The following is a 19,986-nucleotide window of genomic DNA, read 5'->3' on the forward strand; positions in this document are numbered from 1 at the left end:
TATTGATGCAAAATTTCAATTTTTTTGTTTGTTTGCTTGTTTGTTTGTTTGTTTGTTTGTTTGACAGAAGTGACGCTAACTTAACTGTCCTCATTGAAAGAACACTTACACATACGACAGATCACTAGATTTACAATTCAAGGATTTTCCTTTGCTTTACAAACCAGGAATGAGCTCATTGCCTTATTTTACTTTCTGATTATGCGCAACGTAAGCCAACCTGGTCATTGATGTATTATTATCCACTGGGTATTTTAAAGTGTTGTGCTGCATTATTGATATTTCCTATGGAGAAGCTGAACTGCCACGGGTTGTTACTGCACCTGGTATAGAAATAGTTACAGCACATTATTCCAAAGCAAACTATATGGGCTACATATGATATATATGCAAACAATCGGGTATTTCCATTCCAAAAAGTTATTGTATATTTACTCCAACAACTGCAAGGATCAGGAAATAAACCTGATCCTCTGGTCCACAAAAGATCTGCAAAAGTAAGTTATGATCATACAGCATTCAGATCAATGAGGAATGAGTCTGTGCTACATACAGTGCATCCAGAGGTCAATTCATTGACAATCCAGTCGAGAGCTGAGTTTGAGAGAAAACTCTGACTGATGCAACCCCAAGTGTGTGTGCAGGAAATACAAGAGAAAGTAATAATTTCTGATATTTCACAGTTAATTGGTCCATGTGTCCATTTCCTCAGGGTAGACGATTCTTTTTAGGTACAAATCTTGTTTCAAGGTATTTAACTTTCTATGGTTGAGGTCCGGCCAGTTGAGAAGAGAGCAGCATTGCACAAAAATATTATCGGTATCTGCTGAGTTTCACTGGTCAATACATACAAACATAACTTTAGCTGCTGCTGTTCAAAAACAGTATGCTTCTTAGATATTGAAAATGCACAGAGTCACGCAGTGTGTCTGTGTTCATTTCCCCCATGTTGGTATTGATCCCTATGTTTGTCTACCTCCACAGAAAACAAATTATTAAGCAAAAGGAAGAACCGATACCCTTCTATTCAAGCATCCGCTACCTACTTGCTCTTATTCAGGGTCATGCACCGGGCAACCACGACTGACAGACGATGAAACTGTGGATCCAATGGATGCACATGGCACAGAAAAGCTGCACACTTTTCTGGATGCAGGTAACTTTCTGCCAATGCATCAGTCAATACTTGTGTTCTCTCTGTGGGATGGATGTCCCATACTGACATCAATCAAAACCCAAAAAAAATAAACAGCGGCACGACAGTCAGATTTCAGTAAATGTAGGCTGTATTTGTTTATCTGGGATGGCTGCTTTGCTTGTGTGAATAAAATGTGCATATTGTTTGATTTCCCTTTAAAATTCCTGGAACGTTTCACACAACATTTTTAAAAAAAGAAAATCTGATATCATACACAGGCATGTGTGCGGGTTTCACTTCTTTGAAGACGCCTTTTACGGTTATCTGACACTGTAATGAACAAACATTTTATTTGCATAAAAACAACTGTTGGAACTTATTTATGTCCTGTGGCCTTCAAAGAGCTGCTATCCATTTGAAATGAGATTTTCCTGCTCAGAAGCCCAACAACTTCTTCTGATGTAACGTTTTAATGCTGACGTTGGTAATTTGCCTCCCAGGTTCAAACCAACGCTACATGTTGTCCACATCCAGTTTTCAGTTTCCAAAATAGGGCTCAAACTGCCAACCGCATGTGCTAAACGGCTGACAAATATTACAAACACACTGGATACCATCTAAGACATAAGAAACAGGTAATATGGGAATTAATGGAGAGTAACAACAAAATAGTTTCTCAAATGCTTGAAGGATTTCCTGGTTGTATTCTTATTTTATCTTCCCCCTCCAACACACACGCACACACACACACACACACACACATACACACACACACACACACACACACGCACACGCACACACTGTCACAGTAACAAAACCACAACGTACTGTTTGTATGAAAGATATCAGTTATTTGCACATCTCGGAACTGAATAAGTTGTGCAACCACTACAAGCCCAGAAACCAGGAAGGACTTCTTTTTTTATTTCCATCATTACTTGATATTTTTGTATATTTTTGTATTTTTTTACGTTACAAAATCTTATGAACAGTTGTCATCTTCAGCCAACTGTGACACGATTGCATCTCACTGACGTCATGTGCTTCCTGTTTGTCACTGCAGAACAGCCCCTTTTCTTAAGCAGTGAAGGAAGGGATTAACTAAGACAAACTAAAAACACATTACAGTATAACTCACCTCACAGACTGAAACCTGTGATGCCTCATAGTCTGACACAGTAGTCCATTTTGTGTACAACGTTGGATTATGTCAGGTAGGAACTCTTAGAACTGTTAAAACAATATTTAGAAACAACAGTCAGGTTATAATCAGAATTTAGGCACTGTGTGTCATATAAATACGTGTGTACTTTCTCATTTTAATAAGTATCTAGACATAACCTTGTTTTAATGTTACAGTAATACATTCATTATGTACAGTAAATTTGATTGAAGAAAACACTGTGAGTACAGCAAGACCAATGAATTTTATTGTGAAGTTTGTTGGTATTATTGAAATTGTCAAACTATTTATTTCCATTTAAAAAGAAATCATTCTTAGGTGCTGTTACACCTAACGCTATTGATTACTGGATTCTAATGTACCAATAATTGTAATTCGAATCTAATCAGTAGTATTTTTATTTTAAAATATTTGGAATGACCTTAACTTTCATCAGTGAATGCACGTTTATTATTTTTGTCTTTTAACCTTTTTGCTTATTATTGATATTTGCGGAATGAACTTTCAATATTACTAACGGCAGATAAGAAGTCCAAAATTCCCCACACAAATTATGAAAACTTATCTCTTTTGGGTTTGTGTTGAAGAATTTCAAACATTGATGATTGTGAATTTGTGTTTTCTTTTAGAGTGTTTTGTTCATCTGACAAGTTTGGGCTTGTTATCTGTGTCTCTACTACTCTCAATCTGTCTCAATGTTGTCTTCTGCATCCGACAACGAGCCATTCTGCTCAGAGGTATATGGACACATGAAACGTCGGTTTATTTGTGTAAATGTGGCCAGTATTGATTATAATTGGAATTTACATTTTTTACAAGAACCACCTGTTGTCCTACAAATATGTTAAATTGCTATTGCTATTATTTATTTACACAGACACAAATGGTTCCCCGGAGCCTCGCACTTATCGCAGAAAAAGGTATGATTTGTACATATTCTTTTTGTTTACCCGTCATCATTTAGTGCAAAACATTTTACCATGTAAAAAGTAGTACAGTAATTTTTCTCATTCCATTACTTTTCTTTCTTTCCATTCTTTTATAACATGACATCTCGATGCAAAAACAAAATAGTGGAATTGGTCTCTTATGTTTTGTTCAAGCCTGTCACAGAATCAAATATATATTATTTTCATAAACTCAGTCAGCCTGAGCAGCAGGAAAATCTACAAGATCATCATGAGCAACAGGAAAATCCAATCTATGGCAATATCAGCACAGATGAGGGAGGTAAGCTGTATGCATTGTCACATTTGAAATACTGCAATGGGAAAGTCATTTGCTACCTTTGATGTCTCGATACGGGATATTCTTTTATATAATAATTATTGTTTCCCACGTACCTCTGTATTTTTAAAAACTACCTTGTAGCCATGTGAAACATTATAAAGGGTAGTTGGAAGAAGGCGCTAATTCCATTTCATGCATGTTGAACAATGATGATCGTAGTCGTCTCGTCTTCATCTACTCATCAGAAGTATGGGTAGCGGGTGTTATTGGAGTCTATCCCATCTGGCTATGGGCAGATGCAGGGTGCACCCCGAATGAGACACCAGCTCATCACAGGGCTGATTTATTATTATTATTATTATTATTATTATTATTATTATTATTATTATTATTATTATTATTATTATTATTATTATTATTATTATTATTATTATTATTTTATTATTGTTTTATTATTATATTGTTTTTTATTATTATTATTATTATTATTATTATTATTATTATTATTATTATTATTATTATTATTATTATTATTATTATTATTATTATTATTATTGTGTGGGGCCTTTCTTAAAAAAATGAATCTAAAAGTGCAAAATGTGTTCCTAATTTGGTTTAGTTGTGTCTAAATTAGAATATAAACTAATAGCTGTTCATACTTTTCAGGGTCTGTGGATTTTTGCTATGAGATGATGAAGCACACAGGAGTCTGTGTGACGGTAAGAGCTATAGCGGTATAATATCTCTATGGAAGAGTTCATGCATTGTTTTCTTTATTAAATTTTCACGTATGTGGCAGTGTCATGTAAGCATGTATAGGGAAATATAATATATAATAGGTCATATAATGGTACTGAATTATTAACAGCATTATATTTTATCACACTGGGGACTAGAGAATTATTGAAGAAAATATAAATAAAAACCCGAGCATGCTTTTGGGTCATTTTTCATCTAATTATCTGACTAATAGCAGATGTCTTTTCCTAAAATGCAAACTAGGATAGTGTAATTTTTTAACCTGTTGCATGTCAAATACATGGGAATATATGCGGTGAACATACAGTAAAGTCACTTAAGTTTACAAGCAAAAATTGGCTGTTATGTAACTAAAGCTGCAATCAGAGTGAAACCATTTGCATCAATGCATTTGAATGCTGTGAACTCTAGGTCAGCACCGGATTTGTTTTTCCATTCACACTAAAAATAAAAATGCATTCGTGCATTTCATGTAATGTACACACGCTCTAACAGATTTGGTCTCATACCGGAAGGCAACTGACATTGTGGTCAACGAGACTGTGAACTGATGAGCGTGTTAAAAATCTCATGATCTAAAAATAAATTACATCTACAGAAATGCATGAGGACATGAAGATGCAGGTTTTCTACCTACAATTAAAAATACTGTATGAATAAAATGGTGCTGAAGTAATTTTGAGTTTAACACCTGCAAAACTAAATTGTACCAACAAATGTATTCATATCCATTCCCTGAAAAGTCTTTAGAGCCTGACTTGAATTATGCCTCGCTGGACCTGAAGGTGGCAAATAAGGGCAAGAAAAAGCATCGCCATCAGCAAGGCCACACTCAGGGACGGAACAAACTGCTAGATCAGCTGCCGGTCCACCTCGCCCCCCCTGTGAATTTTTTCTTTGAAGTGGAAACAGACATGGACCCTCAACTGCCTTCCAGGAACGCAAGCACCGGAGTTTCACACAGCAGCATCTACCTGAACAGCCAACAGATAGCTCAAGAAACAGAGGACACGGAAAGGGAAAGGGGTATGAATGGTGAAACGGAGAGCAAATGGATGGGAGAGCGAGAAAGTGAGGAAAGAAAAGCTTATAGTAATGGGAGTGTGTGTACATGGCTGTCAGACGCAGATGCCATTCAGAGTGACTCGGATCATTTCATCAGCAGTTTTAGCCATCATGGTGTCCAATAAGATTAGGCAGAGCTGAATACACTCCTTAAAAACTCAATAAAAATCCATTATTACACCTGAAATTGTTGTATGCAGCAAGCTTTACACAGTATAGCAATTTCCACTGTGAAAAAACCCCCCCAGCTCTCTCAGTCTATCACAAAAGGTGTACCTTTCTGTGCAGCGGATGTCACAAACACAGGATACAAAAAGAAACTGTGTGACATTTAGAGGTCAAATGGCCATGTGGACTTTTTTTTTTTTCAAGAAGGGGAAAATATCATTGTCACAGGATGATTTCTCTGTGTTTTGATGTCTCGCGCTGAGACATCAACAGATATTTCATAGAAAGGTGAAAAGAAAAGAAAAACCTTTACATCTGTTTTCTGCTGCAGCTTTGAAATGTTACACCTTCTTTAATACTGTACGTACAGTTTCCTGAGCACACATGAACCTCCTTTTCCGTCATGCTTTAACTGACAAAAAAGTAGCTTAGTGATTAAATTAAAGCCAATGAATTAAAAAAAACACACAAAAAAACGTGTAATATATATACAGTATATCTTTCCCCCGTGGACATGTATAAATGTCACCTACAGATGATTTACTGTGTCAAAGATCTGATAACGCTCATTGGCTGTATAATCCACTGCAGTGCTACTACTTAGCTGTACTTATGAGCTAATGTTCCATCTGCTTAAATGATTATTTCCCTCTGTATGATTCCCACTGGAGGGGAGGGGAGTATAATTAACTGCTCTCTATTCAGCACAGAGGAGTGACGTCAGCAGTCAGAGGGCTGCAGCCCGCTGAGTGACTGTGGACAGCTTTTCGATAGCTGACTGTGGCCTACTTCCCCTATGGATTAATTTTTGTCCACAGGCATTTTGGATATAACTATTGCAGACATACAGGAGATGGAAAAAGCGTAAAAGGACAAACAGCAGGGTGCTATTTGCAACGGTCAAATATTGGTGAAAAGTTTTTTTTGCATATCTGTGCTTCTAAAGTACCTCACATTGCTTCACATTTCTCTTGGTAATGTTCTATTTAATAATAATTTTATCATATGTAAAGAAGAAATCAACTAGATTTTGAAAAGGCGTTCTTTTTCCCATGTATTTCTACATTGTGAGTCAGTTCATAACATTTTCAGATTGGTTGTTTTGGATGATATAATAAAGGGGGCTTTTTTTTTATCAGGCTCAAACACAGCAAAGGATTACATTTTCTTGTGATGGCAGATGTCTGAATTATGACAAGCAAAAGGATCATGATTTCCCTTCACTTTCCCCCGTTTGTTCAAAGTGATGGGGGACTAAATCCCCAAAGCTAATTTGAGCCTTCAGCAGTCTGAGTTAGACAAATGGGTAACTTCTAACATTAATATCATTGTTCTGTCCGTTTCCTGAGCTGCAGCAGATAGATAGTAAAACAAAGAGGGAAGTCTGTACTAAACAGATTTGATTTGTCAAACTCATCACTTTTATAACAATTTTACTTTTAGCACAAATGTTCTCTCATCAGCTTACCCTGACATGCATTAGGAAGGGATTTTTGTCTTCTCCATGGTGAACAAAAGAAATGACTACAGCAAGCAAAAAAACCCACAACTGTTTCAACGATGTCAGGAGAGGATGCATAAATAGGGAATTTTAAATGTAATTTTATTATATTCAAGCTTACTATGTGTTATTTACCCTCTTCTTCAAATGGAGGGGATGAAGTTGGGTGACTTTTGTCAGGTGACCTTACTTGTCTTAGTTCCAGTTCTTTGGAGTGGTTTAGATATCAGAACCATTGGGTCAGGTTTAGGCAACAGATCTACTGTGTTAGGCCAAGAAGACAAAGATTGGGTTTAATATGTTACACATGTCCACGATGCAACGGCGACGTGTCCGGAGTGTACCCCGCCTCTTGCCCGTAGTCAGCTGGTATAGGCTGCAGTGCATTGGCAAAGCTGAATGAGCGTCTGTAGACGACACAATTACGTTCATCTCGTCTGCAAGAAATTGTCTTATTACACATTTTTAAAATTCAAGTTTTTTTCGTCTTGAAATGTTTTTACAAACCTATGTGGTGCTCAGAGAGATTATTGTGTGTAGCTTACATATTCAGGGTACAGTTCCATACCTCTAAATTTTGAAGAATATCATTCACTTGAAAATTTGTCAAACGACTAAAAACCACATCTATCTTCTTTAGTCTTCAAAGGACTTATATCAGCTTACCTTAAGAGTTTTTATCAAGGATTTATAAACCTTTCGAGTACATTCCAGTATTGCACACTGAATTATAGAACACCCAAGTACTAAACACCTAGACTTGAGGTCAGAGAACACCAAAGTGAAAATATAGTTAGGGATTAGAGTTAGAGGTAAACACCATGTCAGAAGCAGTCTGTCTCACCAGGAGTTTACAAATGAGCCCTTTGCTGCACTGGTTCTTGTAATAACAAACTCCCTCTCGCTACAGCATAGCTAAATCCCCTGGGGAAAGACATACTGTACACCTGATCATATTACCACGCCGTTGCTGTTCCTCCACTCCAATCATAAAGAAGCTGTTCTGGAACTGTTTCTACCTCCTGAGGTTCCACAGAGGTGGAATAAACTGACAACCCATTATACCTCCATTGGGTTAAAAACGTTGGGATGTAATAAAGGATGAATTAAATGTGCAAAAGCTAAAGTTTTACTGTCTATTGATTGTTTTTTTTCTCTCCTATTAAAGTATAACTCATGCATATGTCTAATATCATTAATTATAGACTGAGTGATGTCTGACTTTCAATGTTTTCTTATGGGGTAATGGCTACTCTGACTGGAACATGCTCATGTCTTTATGGAGAGCTAGTTGTTACTATGGCCAATAGTTCCCTCCTGTGGCGTGAATTCACGTTCAGGCTAATTTAACTACTGTGCAGGCTCCTCAGGCAGGTCAGGCATGGATGGTGAGCATTATTGTTAATGAAAACCTTCCTTTTTAAAATCAATTTATAGCATTAAATTCTTATGATTTGCATTCACCAAACCTCTCCTTGAGTTAGACAGTTGCTCTGAAAAGCACTTTTAATCTTAAAATATTATATGATCTAAATGTCAGATCTATATGTCATAAAATTCACTTTTAGGGCTTCTGTGCATTAATTTGTCACACTACTTCTACCTTTATGCTTGTCCATGACTGGAATGTGAACATTAAACAAATAGGTTCCAATATTTCAAAAAGGCATACTATTGGTGTTGTCTATTAATAACCCACCTTTAATTACATTGATTTGTAAAGTTTGAACATGTCCCGTTTCAAGAGTTTTGTGAATACTAATGTTAAAGGATAAATTGCAACTACAAAACAGGGATGATAGTAAGATTTTGCAAATAATACCATAACCTTTGGGCAAAAATTATGATATAACATTCTTATAGGATCACACACCAAAGTCTAAACTCGTTCTGAGTAAATTTCCCAGTCCGATGATCCAGAGTGTTAAATTTATAGGACAACATATAAAGAAATTTTCAAATGTGAGATTACATAATAATACAACTAGAATCATATACAGTAATTGAATCTATGTTGATTTACTTAGAATCTTCTAAAGACACTGAGATAGATCCTGTAAATAAAAAGCCATTAGTGAACTGTTGTCTTTTGTAATTACCGTGTTATGAAAATAATAATGCTGCTACTGTGGGCATTACAAGTTAATTTTTTACCATTCATCATGTCACCATGAGTTCATGAGACACTAAATCAATGCAGCGCGTTGAACGCTAAAACGTGCAGTGTTGCAAACCGGAAGTAGGTTGTTTTTTTTTTTGCAACAGAGTGAAGACTCCGTAAAGGAATATACGATCTTTGTTTAAAAAAAAAAACATGGCGGCCCTCATGTGAAAGTCATGCCGCTTCTATTTACTGAATCTGTTCGTGTTTAACTGCGATTAGCGACACATTTGTGTTGGCATGTAAATTAACACATTCCAGAATTGTCCTTTTATTCATCTCGGCAAGAATCGGGGAAACCTTAACATATTGTTTTAACTGGTAGCATTTTGAGCTAGCCAGTAGCAAAATACAGGTGAAATCACAATGGATCCCGGCCAACAACTGAGAAATGTAAGACACACTAATATCTACATCATTATATGGACTCGATATGGAACAATAAGTCGTTTAAGTCTGAATGTTTGTGTCTTTCACAGCTGCGGGATTTTCTTCTGGTTTACAACCGAATGACAGAAGTTTGCTTCAATCGATGCTCCAGTAACTTCAACTACAGAAACCTCACCATGGACGAGGTGGGAGCTATTTTAATCTTAAATACCAGATTATTAATTGATACCAGATAATTAATTAATACCAGATAATTAATTTTTTCAATTGAATTTGCAAGTTGTGTAAGAACGTCCAATGAATGCAACTGTTTTTTCGTGGGTTCATCTGCTTTTCCATAACTGATATTGGTGTCCATAGAGAACGTATTGAATAAGTCAATACATTGGAACATCACATCCTTATATTATCTGAGTGCTTAATGGTTAACGTTTTCAGTGTCATTCTGTGGATTTAATAGGAGGCCTAGTCCAAGTTTTAACAATCACTCTGAACTTGGGAGTTGTTCGAGCCTTCTTAAATTGTGAAGAATCTCCTCGTTATTGACAATCGCTGTCTTTTCAGGAGCGCTGTTTGGACAGCTGCGCGGGGAAGCTGATCCGGTCGAATCACCGCCTGATGGGCACCTATGTCCAGCTGATGCCAAAGATGGTTCAGCGTCGTATGGAGGAGATGGAGAGCAAGGCGTCACAAGTTGCAATGGCGACAGAGCCTGCTACCTCTGTGGACGTTGCCCCTCTTGCCACCGAAAGTGCAGTAGATTTACAAAGCCCCGTCACTCCACCTACACAACTACCTGTGGCATTAACTCCCTCAGTGAATGATGTCAGTCCAGAGGTCTTTGGCTCGCTCGTAACACCAGCAGGACCAGATACTCCACTTGATCCTCGCCCTCAAGTGTCCAATTCCACAACAACTTCAGAAGTCAACATACCAGCTGTCACAGTGCCTCAAAATGGGCCTGAGGTGTGACGGCACATCCCTCAGTACTTAATGAAGATGGCAGTGGACCATCTTGTGCAACAGGCTCTCCTCAGTCACAAATAACTGTTGCCCAAATTGAACTGGAGCACTCGGTTCCTACGCTTCTGCCATAGAAACCAGCAACCTTATCTGAAGACATGCCCACTCCACAACACAGCGTCCACAGAGAGCCTGTCAACTCGGAAGAAAGATCCACAACTTCCCCTGAAGCCAAGCCAGTGATGATGCCTATGAAACATGACGTGACTGGATGATCAGACTGTCTCTGACTCCCACCACTAACATCCCACATGATGGATGACTCATCAAAAGTAGATCCAGGGAGAGAGAATGTATGTTCAGCTTCTTATACACGTGTTTTCAACTTCTCATACATTATAACAAAAATTGTCATTTTATCATGTCTTACTTTACAAATTGGATGATGTTGTGAGAGATAGAAAACAAGGAAGTTGTTGTGTCTCATAACAAAAGATATTTCCAGTCAGCTCTCGGACCTCAGTTGTCTGGAGCCCGGTGACCAAATGATCCCGTCGGGAGAACCAGTTACTTTGATAGTAACTGATTGGGTCTTTGTCTTTAGATTAAATGAGACTGTTCTTTACTTTTGTGTCTGTCTTTTTTTATGCTGCAATGACAACCTTTTGTATTTATTGTTTGCAAACATAAATGGAAAAACAAATATACTGTATAATAAATACTTCAGATATTAATCTTATTATCCGTAATGGTTGGTTCATTTCCAATAAACTTAGGGGGGAAGATGTTTACTGGGCCAAAACGCAGCCCATTTCAATTTTGGTGTTGATGTAGATAAAAGGCCAGGTCCAAGGTGTTTTAAAAATTAATGAGGATGGGGCTTATTCTAACATTTCATGGAAGCAAATAAACATTAGGGTGATGATTTTATAATATCTTAATACTTGAGCTGCTGTTAACATGATTTTTTCCACCTTGAATCCAAACAAAAACTAGAACCAAGGCAGTCAGAGACTGCAACACCCCTGAATTCAAAGGTTTACCCTGAACTGCTTAAATAGATCAAAGTACTAGCTTTGATCTATGGTCTTACTAACACTGGCCTTCTCCCTCATCTTTCTGTCTTATCTGGTTCCTGAGTGTACAAAAGTTGAAATTTGACCTTGACCTAGTTTTGTCTAGGTTAAGGTCATCATCTCATTTTCATCCCTTTTGTCGCCCGAGTAATGTGGTTTTTGTTAAAGCTTTCTATCTGTAACGGTTGTGAAGATATTTGGTGGAAGAACGAATGGATGAACACACAAACAATGACAATTACAATACATCCCCTTTGCGGGATGTAAAAAATGGTCAAGTGAATGGCAAGAAAATCATATTAATTGAAAAAAAAAATCCTTAAACTAGGGAATGATAAAAAAATTCAAATATTAAGGTTAATGGGTGATGTCAAGAATATAAATATAAAAGACTATAAAAACGACCATTTAGGTTTGACTGACAGATATTTTTGTTCTGTTCATTTTTGAGGGAAATTCTGTGAATGTATATTTTCTTCTGCAATCAAAATAAAGATAACTAATGCTTGGATAATTCATCAGGTCCCACTCTATGTGTGTATCTGCATCCAGATCTGGGAGAGTTAGATATTTGGACGGGGTACTGGCTTGCAGACAGTCCAGTAATAGAGTTGGGTCAAAACTTAGTTCTGCCACCGTAGCTGAGATTATGCTAATTCAGTCAAGTGGACTTAATATATCTGCTGGGCATCAGTTCTATGCAAGTTGAATAATTGATTCTGCCTTTATGGAAATACAGTGATTGATATATTGATGATAAACACACAATTCCAAGTGCTAGGTAACCAGGGTCAAACAATTTGTTGCTATTACTTGTATCATATTGGCATGAGTGAGATCTGAGTACCGGTAAACTGACATCATTATGATGTCATGATAGTGTGTGCTTTCCCAGGGGGCAACGATGCAATGAATGATCATGACAATGAATTTATTTTCTATCAGTAAAAATAACAGTTAAAGATGAAAACACAGAAATATTCTTTACTTAGCACCAAAGCAGTTCATGAATACAGTACATTCTACTGTACTGAATCCAGTAATAAGAAAAGACATGAAACAGCAAAAGCAAAATTACTTATCGGCACCAATCATTGGTCATCTTATTTTTTTGCATCTATGATTTTTGTATAGAATTTTTTTGGTGTGATTCGCATTGATTAACTACTATTTTCTACTGGGATATGTATTCAACAGTAATGCCTCATACATAACAGAGTTCAGCATTGTTGTCCAATGAAAGGCAAATCCATAAATAAATATATTAAATCCAATATGATGAGCCCAGAAAAAGCTATTAAATCTCAAAAGTAACTCCTAACTACAATTGTCAGGTCATAGTACTGTAGATGAAAATCTACAGTACTGTCCCTCCTTGCCTTTCACTGTCCGGCCGCATGGCGTTGCGTTGTGGCGTTTTATCCAGCGGGGGGCGCTGTTGGGCGTCCCGGAGCGGCCCGGCCGGCCTCAGCTCCTGTCGCTCCTCACCAGTAGCCCACATCAGTCCTCAGGAGCGGGGCGTGGACTCAACACGACTGTTCCCGGCTCCAAACTTTGAGAAGACGATCGACTTTCTTGAGGAGAAAAGAAACCGCGAAGGAACGGACCGAGTCGCAGCTGGTAAGAAGTTTGAGACCACTTTTTTTATTTTTTATTTTTTGAATGTTTGTTTTTAATGTTCCCGGGACGTGGATCTCCCACTTGAAGTTTGACGTTTTAACAATAGATTTCACAGTCATCCAATAGGCCAGCCCATTCGATCTGACGGGAGAAGATGAAGCCAAAGGGAAATGTGGGAATCTACTTCATTTCATTACTTCAAGCCGTGTGACTTTTCGGGGTTTTTTTTTTTTTAAATGTCCTGTTTACTTCACAATCAGTGTAAAACTGAGATGGGCTCAGGAGATAGTCATATGTTGACTGCTCAGTATAATGAAAGATGGTTTGTGTTGAAAAATAATACACTCTCCTTGTTTAGAATATTTGCTTGGGGAGGAAAAAACACATTCTGTCTCTTTAATAAGGACTTTTTGTTTCTCTAAACAGGCTACATGTCCCTGATCTCAAATATTACAGGGAGAGCAAACAGTAAAAAGAGGCAGCCTGCAGTGTAAGCATGGATGACATCTTCACTCAGTGTCGAGAAGGAAATTCTGTGGCTGTTCGTCTGTGGTTGGACAACACAGAGAATGATCTCAACTTGGGGTAAGTTCTCTCCACATTCATTCAAATGCATAAAACAATTGAGTTTTATCTTCTCTTCTAACGATCGGGGTCGGCTTTATACTTCAAACTTACTGTATTTGGTCTGCTGGCTGAGGGGATCCTAGTGCGTCTGTGCTTGTGCATATAAAGTGATCCTTGGCACTTCAGAGGTGGTCAAATAGTTTCCATATTGTGCAACTCCAAATGCTGCTGAGCAGCATCTCCCAGCTTTGGTAATTTCAGTCCATTTCTTCCCATTTTTGTCTTGGTTTTCCATCCTTATGATGTCATTCGTCGAGAACTGGGTCTATAAAAGAAGTGCGTGATTTGGGGAGTCGCTCTGTGTGAGCACAGATGACTCAGAATGTAGAGGAATATGTAATAAAGTGTCATTCTACCAAAAAGTACAGCCTCACTTTTTATAGCTAAGTTGATTGATATAAAAACAAAACCAACACAATTATCAGATTTAATTTGAATATTTAAAGTTTCATACGTTAAAGATGTCATTGTGTGCACTTGGAATGTTCTGAGACATGTTGTGTGTTAAAACTCATTATAAATCAATCACATATACATGGTGTTAATCTGTTTCAAGAGCTGCAGTTCATTATTTCATGTGGGCTTCACTGGGCGCTTCTGCCTGTTTAGATAATTTCCTCTCTGGAAATGAGCTTGAAGACCTCACCGCTAAAGACCTTGATTATCTCATTCTTGGGACAGGCCATATATGTGCAGTATGTTGACGTTGACTTTGAGAGCTGCGGAGCTTCCAGCCAACCACACAACAGCGAAGGCCATTTCCTCTGTTCAGCTCCATACAGGGACAGGGCCCTCGCTGACTGAGCCTCTCAGGCAGTCCACCGCTGCCCCACGTAAACATCCAGACCCCTCATTACGCAGGAAGCCTCTGCTCTGGCCGTCGCTCTGAGGAGACTCGACTCGCATGAGTCTTTTTTAGTCCTACGGTATTATGTGTTGGTGGGAAAATGTTATTTTAGGAGGAAAATGTCAATTTTTTCCCCCACTGTTCACTGATTCAAAGTTTAAGGGGTAGGAGATTCCACTGAGATCATTAAATACCATTAAAGACCCCCTCCCACCACCACCACCCTCTCTTGGGAGCTGCTTGTGTATTTCAGGGAGCGACGCAGGAAGACCCAGAGAAAAGAGAGACTTCAGAGCTGAGGATTCCACTCTGCATTTTCCGCTCTGTCATTCCTGAGTTTTTTTCCCCCTGTGTTACTTTTTATAGCACACAGGGTTGGTCAGACTACGAACTGTCTGACCATAGCGGTGGATCAGAACTCAGTGTATGTAATTTACTTCCATCTCACTTCGACGTGAGCTAGCGAGGCCGCCATTCTCCGCAGGTTAAACAAGCCCTCCTGAGGTTTATTGGGTTTATTTGCTAAATAGAGAGAAGAGTTTGTGGCTTTACATGGAATTGCGAGGAGCCCAGACAGCTGCTCGGGGGGGGGGTTGGGGTGGTGGTGGTGGTAGGGGGGGGTCACCTGATGTAAAGGGAGTCACACGGGGTGAAGAGGCCAGTCGCACATAGGTGATAGGTCGGCTCCATCCAGGCTGTAGCACTGAGACGTACACTATATGTGTGTCTTTATGTATGTTAGCAGGCATTCCAGATCACACACACACACACACACACACACACACACACACACACACACACACACACACACACACACACACACACACACACACACACACATATTTATCACTCGGCTGACTTTCATATGGGTTTTGAGCCACTGGAAGAACGAGGAAGCATGTGTTCAAGTCTAAATAAAGACTTTGTAGGTACCTGGTGTGAAGACTCGTGCTGCTGTGTGTTAATGATAAAACTTCACAGAGGGCGTTTTGTCAGCTGGTTCACAGCGGAAGAGAGCATCAACTATCTGCTACAGATGCTTCAGGGAACTAATGTCTTTATCATCTGATAGAATCACTATAAGTCTTATATATAATGTTGTCATTAATATATAATGTTGTAATTAAAGGTCCCATATTGAACAAAAGACATTTTCTCATGGTTTACCAAAAGAGATGTGTATCCCTGGTCAGCATACACACTCCCCAGACATGAGAAAAAAAAACCCCATAATCTGTCGCCTTTGCTTTCTCCACCAATCAGAAAACATTTCCTTTGAAATACTGTTGGGATTTCAGCCCAAGTATGACAACACAGTAGGGTTCATGCCTCCTCCAGGCAGCAGACACTTCAGGTGCTCAGAGTCACATTGGGGGCAAATCGAAGCCACACCCACTTCGTGAATGGGAGTGGCTAGCCTGAACGCACTTGAATTTTAACACAACCACACACATAATGTTAATGAGTGCTTTGTGGACAATTATATGTAATGAGAGATAAACTAGTCCTGTAATCATTGGTTATTGTTTCAGTGATGACCACGGCTTCAGTCCCCTCCACTGGGCATGCAGGGAAGGGAGAAGCGGCGTTGTCGACATGCTCATCATGAGGGGGGCGCGTATTAACGTGATGAACCGTGGAGATGACACACCGTTGCATCTCGCCTCCAGCCACGGACACAGAGACATTGTGGCCAAGGTGCACACACTCACACATGAAATGGTTTCCAGACACGGTGTATAAATGCATTCATTCACACTAAATACTTGCTTTGCTGGACTATTTCCTCATGTTCTTTCATGTGAACATCAGCTGATTATGTGCAAAGCCGATGCCAATACTGTCAACGAGCATGGAAACACACCACTCCACTACGCCTGCTTCTGGGGCCAGGACCAAGTGGCAGAGGTAAATACAAAACTCATACTGTGGGCTAAAAAGGCCCTCTCCTGGGGAGGAACAGCCACTACACTACAGCAAAGACTGCTCCCTCTATCTAAGCCTTTGATTCCAGAACCTTGATCCAAAATCTAATCTGTATATAATGAAGTTAAATCGGCTTTTTTTTTTTTTTTAAGGATCTGGTGGCCAATGGTGCCCAGGTGTGTGTATGTAACAGGTATGGACAGACCCCTCTGGACAAGGCCAAACCTCATCTCAGACAGTTGCTTCAAGGTTAGAAGTCATTTGCAGGCAACACTACAGCAGGTTATTTCCTGTGAAAAGAAAACATCATAGTTGCTCCCTTATTTTTTTTAAATATAATTACACTTTTTATACCTGTTTTCAGAGAAGGCAGAGAAAATGGGCCAGAGTATGACCAAAGTCCCCTATAAGGAAACTTTCTGGAAGGGCACCATGCGAACACGACCACGTGAGCAACGTTCATTTCTTCAAAGGAACAAATCATCAAATCAAGATGTTTGAGTTGTGATTCATTGTTTTGTCTTTTTCAGGTAATGGTACCCTGAACAAACAGGCTGGTATTGATTACAAGCAGCTATCACTTCTGGCAAAGATCAATGAGAACCAGTCCGGAGAGGTCTGCTGCACTTCATTGTTCTGCCAGTCTCTTCATTATTGTTCAGCTCTCCAGTTGTTTATTTCTACATCCTCTGGTTGCAGTTATGGCAGGGTCGGTGGCAAGGTGATGAGATCATAGTGAAAGTGTTGCAGGTGAGAGACTGGACCACCAGGAAAAGCAGAGACTTCAATGAGGAACATCCAAAACTCAGGTAATTCTCCTGTGGCATTTCAAAAACCTCATTACAACTGAGAAAAAACCTGGAATCCACCACAAGAGAGCACTTAAATGAAGCAGATGTCATTTCATTGGAGCACGTTCAGACAGGATCAGCAGGGAACCCTGCAAGGACCGCTAGGTCATAATTAAGGCTGTCAGTTGAATGTACAAAAGGTGCAATACATAGAACCAGCGTCCGTAGAGTAATTAATCAAAACTAAAGAACATCATAAAATGCACCGATGAACAGTATAAATTAAACAAGCAAAACGTAAGAAAATAGAATGCATATTACTGTATCGCGTATGTGTAATTATTACCACCAATTGCAGACAGTGACAGAAAAAAACAACTTAACAAATTCGTAATTGGACAAAAATGGGAGATTTTAAAAAGGACAATGTAAAGAGTGTGAAGTTGTAGTTGAGACCTTCTCTCTCTTTTTGTCATGTTTCCATAGGATCTTTTCTCACCCAAACATTCTGCCTGTTCTCGGGGCCTGTCAGGCACCTCCATCGCCTCACCCCATCATTATTACCCATTACATGCCGTACGGATCCCTGTTCAACATACTCCACCAGGGCACCAGTGAGTAGTTAGCAGATGAAATGAATAACCTGAAACCAAAGCATCCACGTTCACCCAACCTCCTGTTTCTCTTCTCTTCTCTTCTCTTCTTCCTCAGCTCTGGTGGTCGACCAAAGCCAAGCGGTGAAGTTTGCATTGGACATCGCCAGCGGCATGGCTTTCCTCCACACCTTAGAACCAATGGTGTCGCGGCTTTATCTCAACAGTAAGCATGTCATGGTAAGAAGATGCTCTGTTGCTTTGACGTCTGGTGTGTGTGTGTGTGGGTTCAACCAGAATTCTAAACTCTTTTGAGGCTATCGCACTGTGGCTCAGAAATGAAGTTGTTGCACTGACTCACCAGGTGGTTGATGATTCATTTGTAGATTGACGAGGACATGACAGCCAGAATCAGCATGGCAGACGCCAAGTTCTCCTTCCAGTGTCCTGGTCGCATGTACTCCCCAGCATGGATGGCCCCCGAAGGTATTTGTTGCTTTTTTTTAAACTTTGTTCTCCTCCTACTTAAAGTCTCCTCAGACTTCATGAATCATTCCGTTAAAAAACATGCTGGTGTGTATAATTTAAACCGTCAAACATGCTGTTCATGCGGTGTGTGTCATGCGGCCCAGATAGCAAACCTGTGAGTAATCCGGTTATGGTTTGCCTCATACCTCTTGTTTCCAGCCCTGCAGAAGAGGCCCGAAGACATTAACAGAAGATCTGCTGACATGTGGAGCTTTGCGGTGTTGCTGTGGGAGCTGGTAACCAGAGAAGTTCCCTTTGCTGACCTCTCACACATGGAGATAGGCATGAAGGTGAGTGGCATCCACACACTTATTTCACATCCACATCCAAACATAAAAATATCAAATCTCCGAAAACATTCGGGAGGCTTTACGGGTTTCTCTTCCACGTTTCTATTGGATGTTTACAGCGACTCTGCATCTTGTTTTCACCTTGTTGTTTTAGGTGGCTCTTGAAGGTCTCCGGCCGACTATTCCACCGGGCATTTCACCGCATATCTGCAAGCTGATGAGGCTTTGCATGAATGAAGACCCAGCAAAGAGACCCAAGTTTGACATGATCGTTCCCATCCTGGAGAAGATGCAAGACAAGTGAATGCCTTGCGAACAATACAAAAAAAAAAATCACTCCTGTTGCATTTTTTAAATCTTCAAACCACTTCTTATCTTCACTTCAATCATATATCCGCTAAGCCACTGTAAATAATACCAGGGACCACTTCAGATTTCACAAGTCAAATGAAAATAATTATTTTACCTTCACTGTTACTATTTAAATTTGTTGTATAAATGTCGTTTAGGCTATGTTGCTCACTATGGTTGAAATATATATTCACTGAAATATTGTGGATATTGTTCAATCATGAAACACACAAGAAGATCCAAAGAAATGTGCATTAGTAAATACCAATGCATTAAATGTTTTTATATTTATGAGAAATCCTTGTGTCTTTGTGTGGTGATTGGGTGGTCGAGCCCCACACGGTCGACTGCCACCAAATCCACATTGCACCCGTCCCCTACGGTCCCCACAGCAGGTGGTGAGTCCACTGGAGGTTGAGCCCACACTGTTCCTTCAGGCTGAGCCCAACCGTACCCCACGGGCAGAGGCCCAGCCACCAGGGGCTCGCAAACTAGCCCCAATCCTGGACCTGGCTCCAGGGAGGGGCCCCGTGTGTACCATACGGAGCGATGTCAGCCGTTCCTGGAACGCCTCAGGATCCCCCTGGAAGAACTAGATGAGGTGTCAGAGTAGGGTTCTGGATAAGCAGTCGAAGATGGATGGATGAAGAAATCCTTGTAGAAATCTTTTAATAAAACAGTGCTTATTTTCTCTACGGTAATAAATTCTTAGTATTATTTGTCAGGAAGTGTAGTGACATTTACAGTTCAGTATTTTGGCATGGAGTTTTTAGTTAAAG

General features: G+C 39.5%; 3 protein-coding genes across 4 annotated transcripts; all 3 read left to right on the plus strand.

Moving 5' to 3' along the window:
• Positions 1-2,239: 2,239 nt before the first annotated feature.
• On the plus strand, positions 2,240-8,560 carry LOC137606062 (uncharacterized). Its single transcript, XM_068331109.1, has 6 exons — positions 2,240-2,352; positions 2,951-3,058; positions 3,199-3,241; positions 3,466-3,551; positions 4,218-4,270; positions 5,054-8,560. Exons 1-6 carry the CDS (start codon positions 2,346-2,348, stop codon positions 5,498-5,500), a joined length of 744 nt encoding a protein of 247 aa, XP_068187210.1. The 5' UTR covers positions 2,240-2,345; the 3' UTR covers positions 5,501-8,560.
• A 796-nt stretch (positions 8,561-9,356) lies between these two features.
• Positions 9,357-11,297, plus strand: timm10b (translocase of inner mitochondrial membrane 10 homolog B (yeast)). Its single transcript, XM_068331529.1, has 3 exons — positions 9,357-9,598; positions 9,685-9,780; positions 10,160-11,297. Exons 1-3 carry the CDS (start codon positions 9,572-9,574, stop codon positions 10,565-10,567), a joined length of 531 nt encoding a protein of 176 aa, XP_068187630.1. The 5' UTR covers positions 9,357-9,571; the 3' UTR covers positions 10,568-11,297.
• Positions 11,298-13,109: 1,812 nt separating this feature from the next.
• On the plus strand, positions 13,110-19,505 carry ilk (integrin-linked kinase). 2 transcript variants are annotated; one of them, XM_068331957.1, is made up of 13 exons: positions 13,110-13,254; positions 13,681-13,839; positions 16,261-16,426; positions 16,541-16,636; positions 16,807-16,903; positions 17,019-17,102; positions 17,185-17,270; positions 17,354-17,463; positions 17,932-18,059; positions 18,157-18,278; positions 18,425-18,524; positions 18,726-18,856; positions 19,011-19,505. In XM_068331957.1, the coding sequence occupies exons 2-13, from the start codon at positions 13,751-13,753 to the stop codon at positions 19,158-19,160; spliced, it is 1,359 nt and encodes a 452-aa protein (XP_068188058.1). In that variant the 5' UTR covers positions 13,110-13,254; positions 13,681-13,750; the 3' UTR covers positions 19,161-19,505. The 2 variants fall into 2 exon arrangements, with proteins under 2 accessions (XP_068188058.1, XP_068188059.1); XM_068331958.1 differs by having other exon boundaries at positions 13,142-13,254; positions 13,711-13,839.
• The last annotated feature ends 481 nt before the right edge of the window (positions 19,506-19,986 follow it).

Source organism: Antennarius striatus, chromosome 13 (assembly GCF_040054535.1).
Source record: "Antennarius striatus isolate MH-2024 chromosome 13, ASM4005453v1, whole genome shotgun sequence".
NCBI classification, from domain to species: domain Eukaryota; kingdom Metazoa; phylum Chordata; class Actinopteri; order Lophiiformes; family Antennariidae; genus Antennarius; species Antennarius striatus.

Excerpts from the sequence above, each read along its gene's own strand:
- timm10b (XM_068331529.1), top strand. The coding sequence starts at position 9,572 with ATGGATCCCGGCCAACAACTGAGAAAT. Across the intron at positions 9,599-9,684 it reads CCGGCCAACAACTGAGAAAT|CTGCGGGATTTTCTTCTGGT; the intron begins GTAAGACACACT and ends TGTCTTTCACAG. Across the intron at positions 9,781-10,159 it reads GAAACCTCACCATGGACGAG|GAGCGCTGTTTGGACAGCTG; the intron begins GTGGGAGCTATT and ends CTGTCTTTTCAG.
- LOC137606062 (XM_068331109.1), top strand. Across the intron at positions 3,242-3,465 it reads CGCACTTATCGCAGAAAAAG|TCAGCCTGAGCAGCAGGAAA; the intron begins GTATGATTTGTA and ends TCATAAACTCAG. Across the intron at positions 4,271-5,053 it reads ACACAGGAGTCTGTGTGACG|TCTTTAGAGCCTGACTTGAA; the intron begins GTAAGAGCTATA and ends TTCCCTGAAAAG.
- ilk (XM_068331957.1), top strand. The coding sequence starts at position 13,751 with ATGGATGACATCTTCACTCAGTGTCGAGAAGGAAATTCTGTGGCTGTT. Across the intron at positions 16,637-16,806 it reads GCCAGGACCAAGTGGCAGAG|GATCTGGTGGCCAATGGTGC; the intron begins GTAAATACAAAA and ends TTTTTTTTTAAG. Across the intron at positions 17,271-17,353 it reads ATGAGAACCAGTCCGGAGAG|TTATGGCAGGGTCGGTGGCA; the intron begins GTCTGCTGCACT and ends CTCTGGTTGCAG.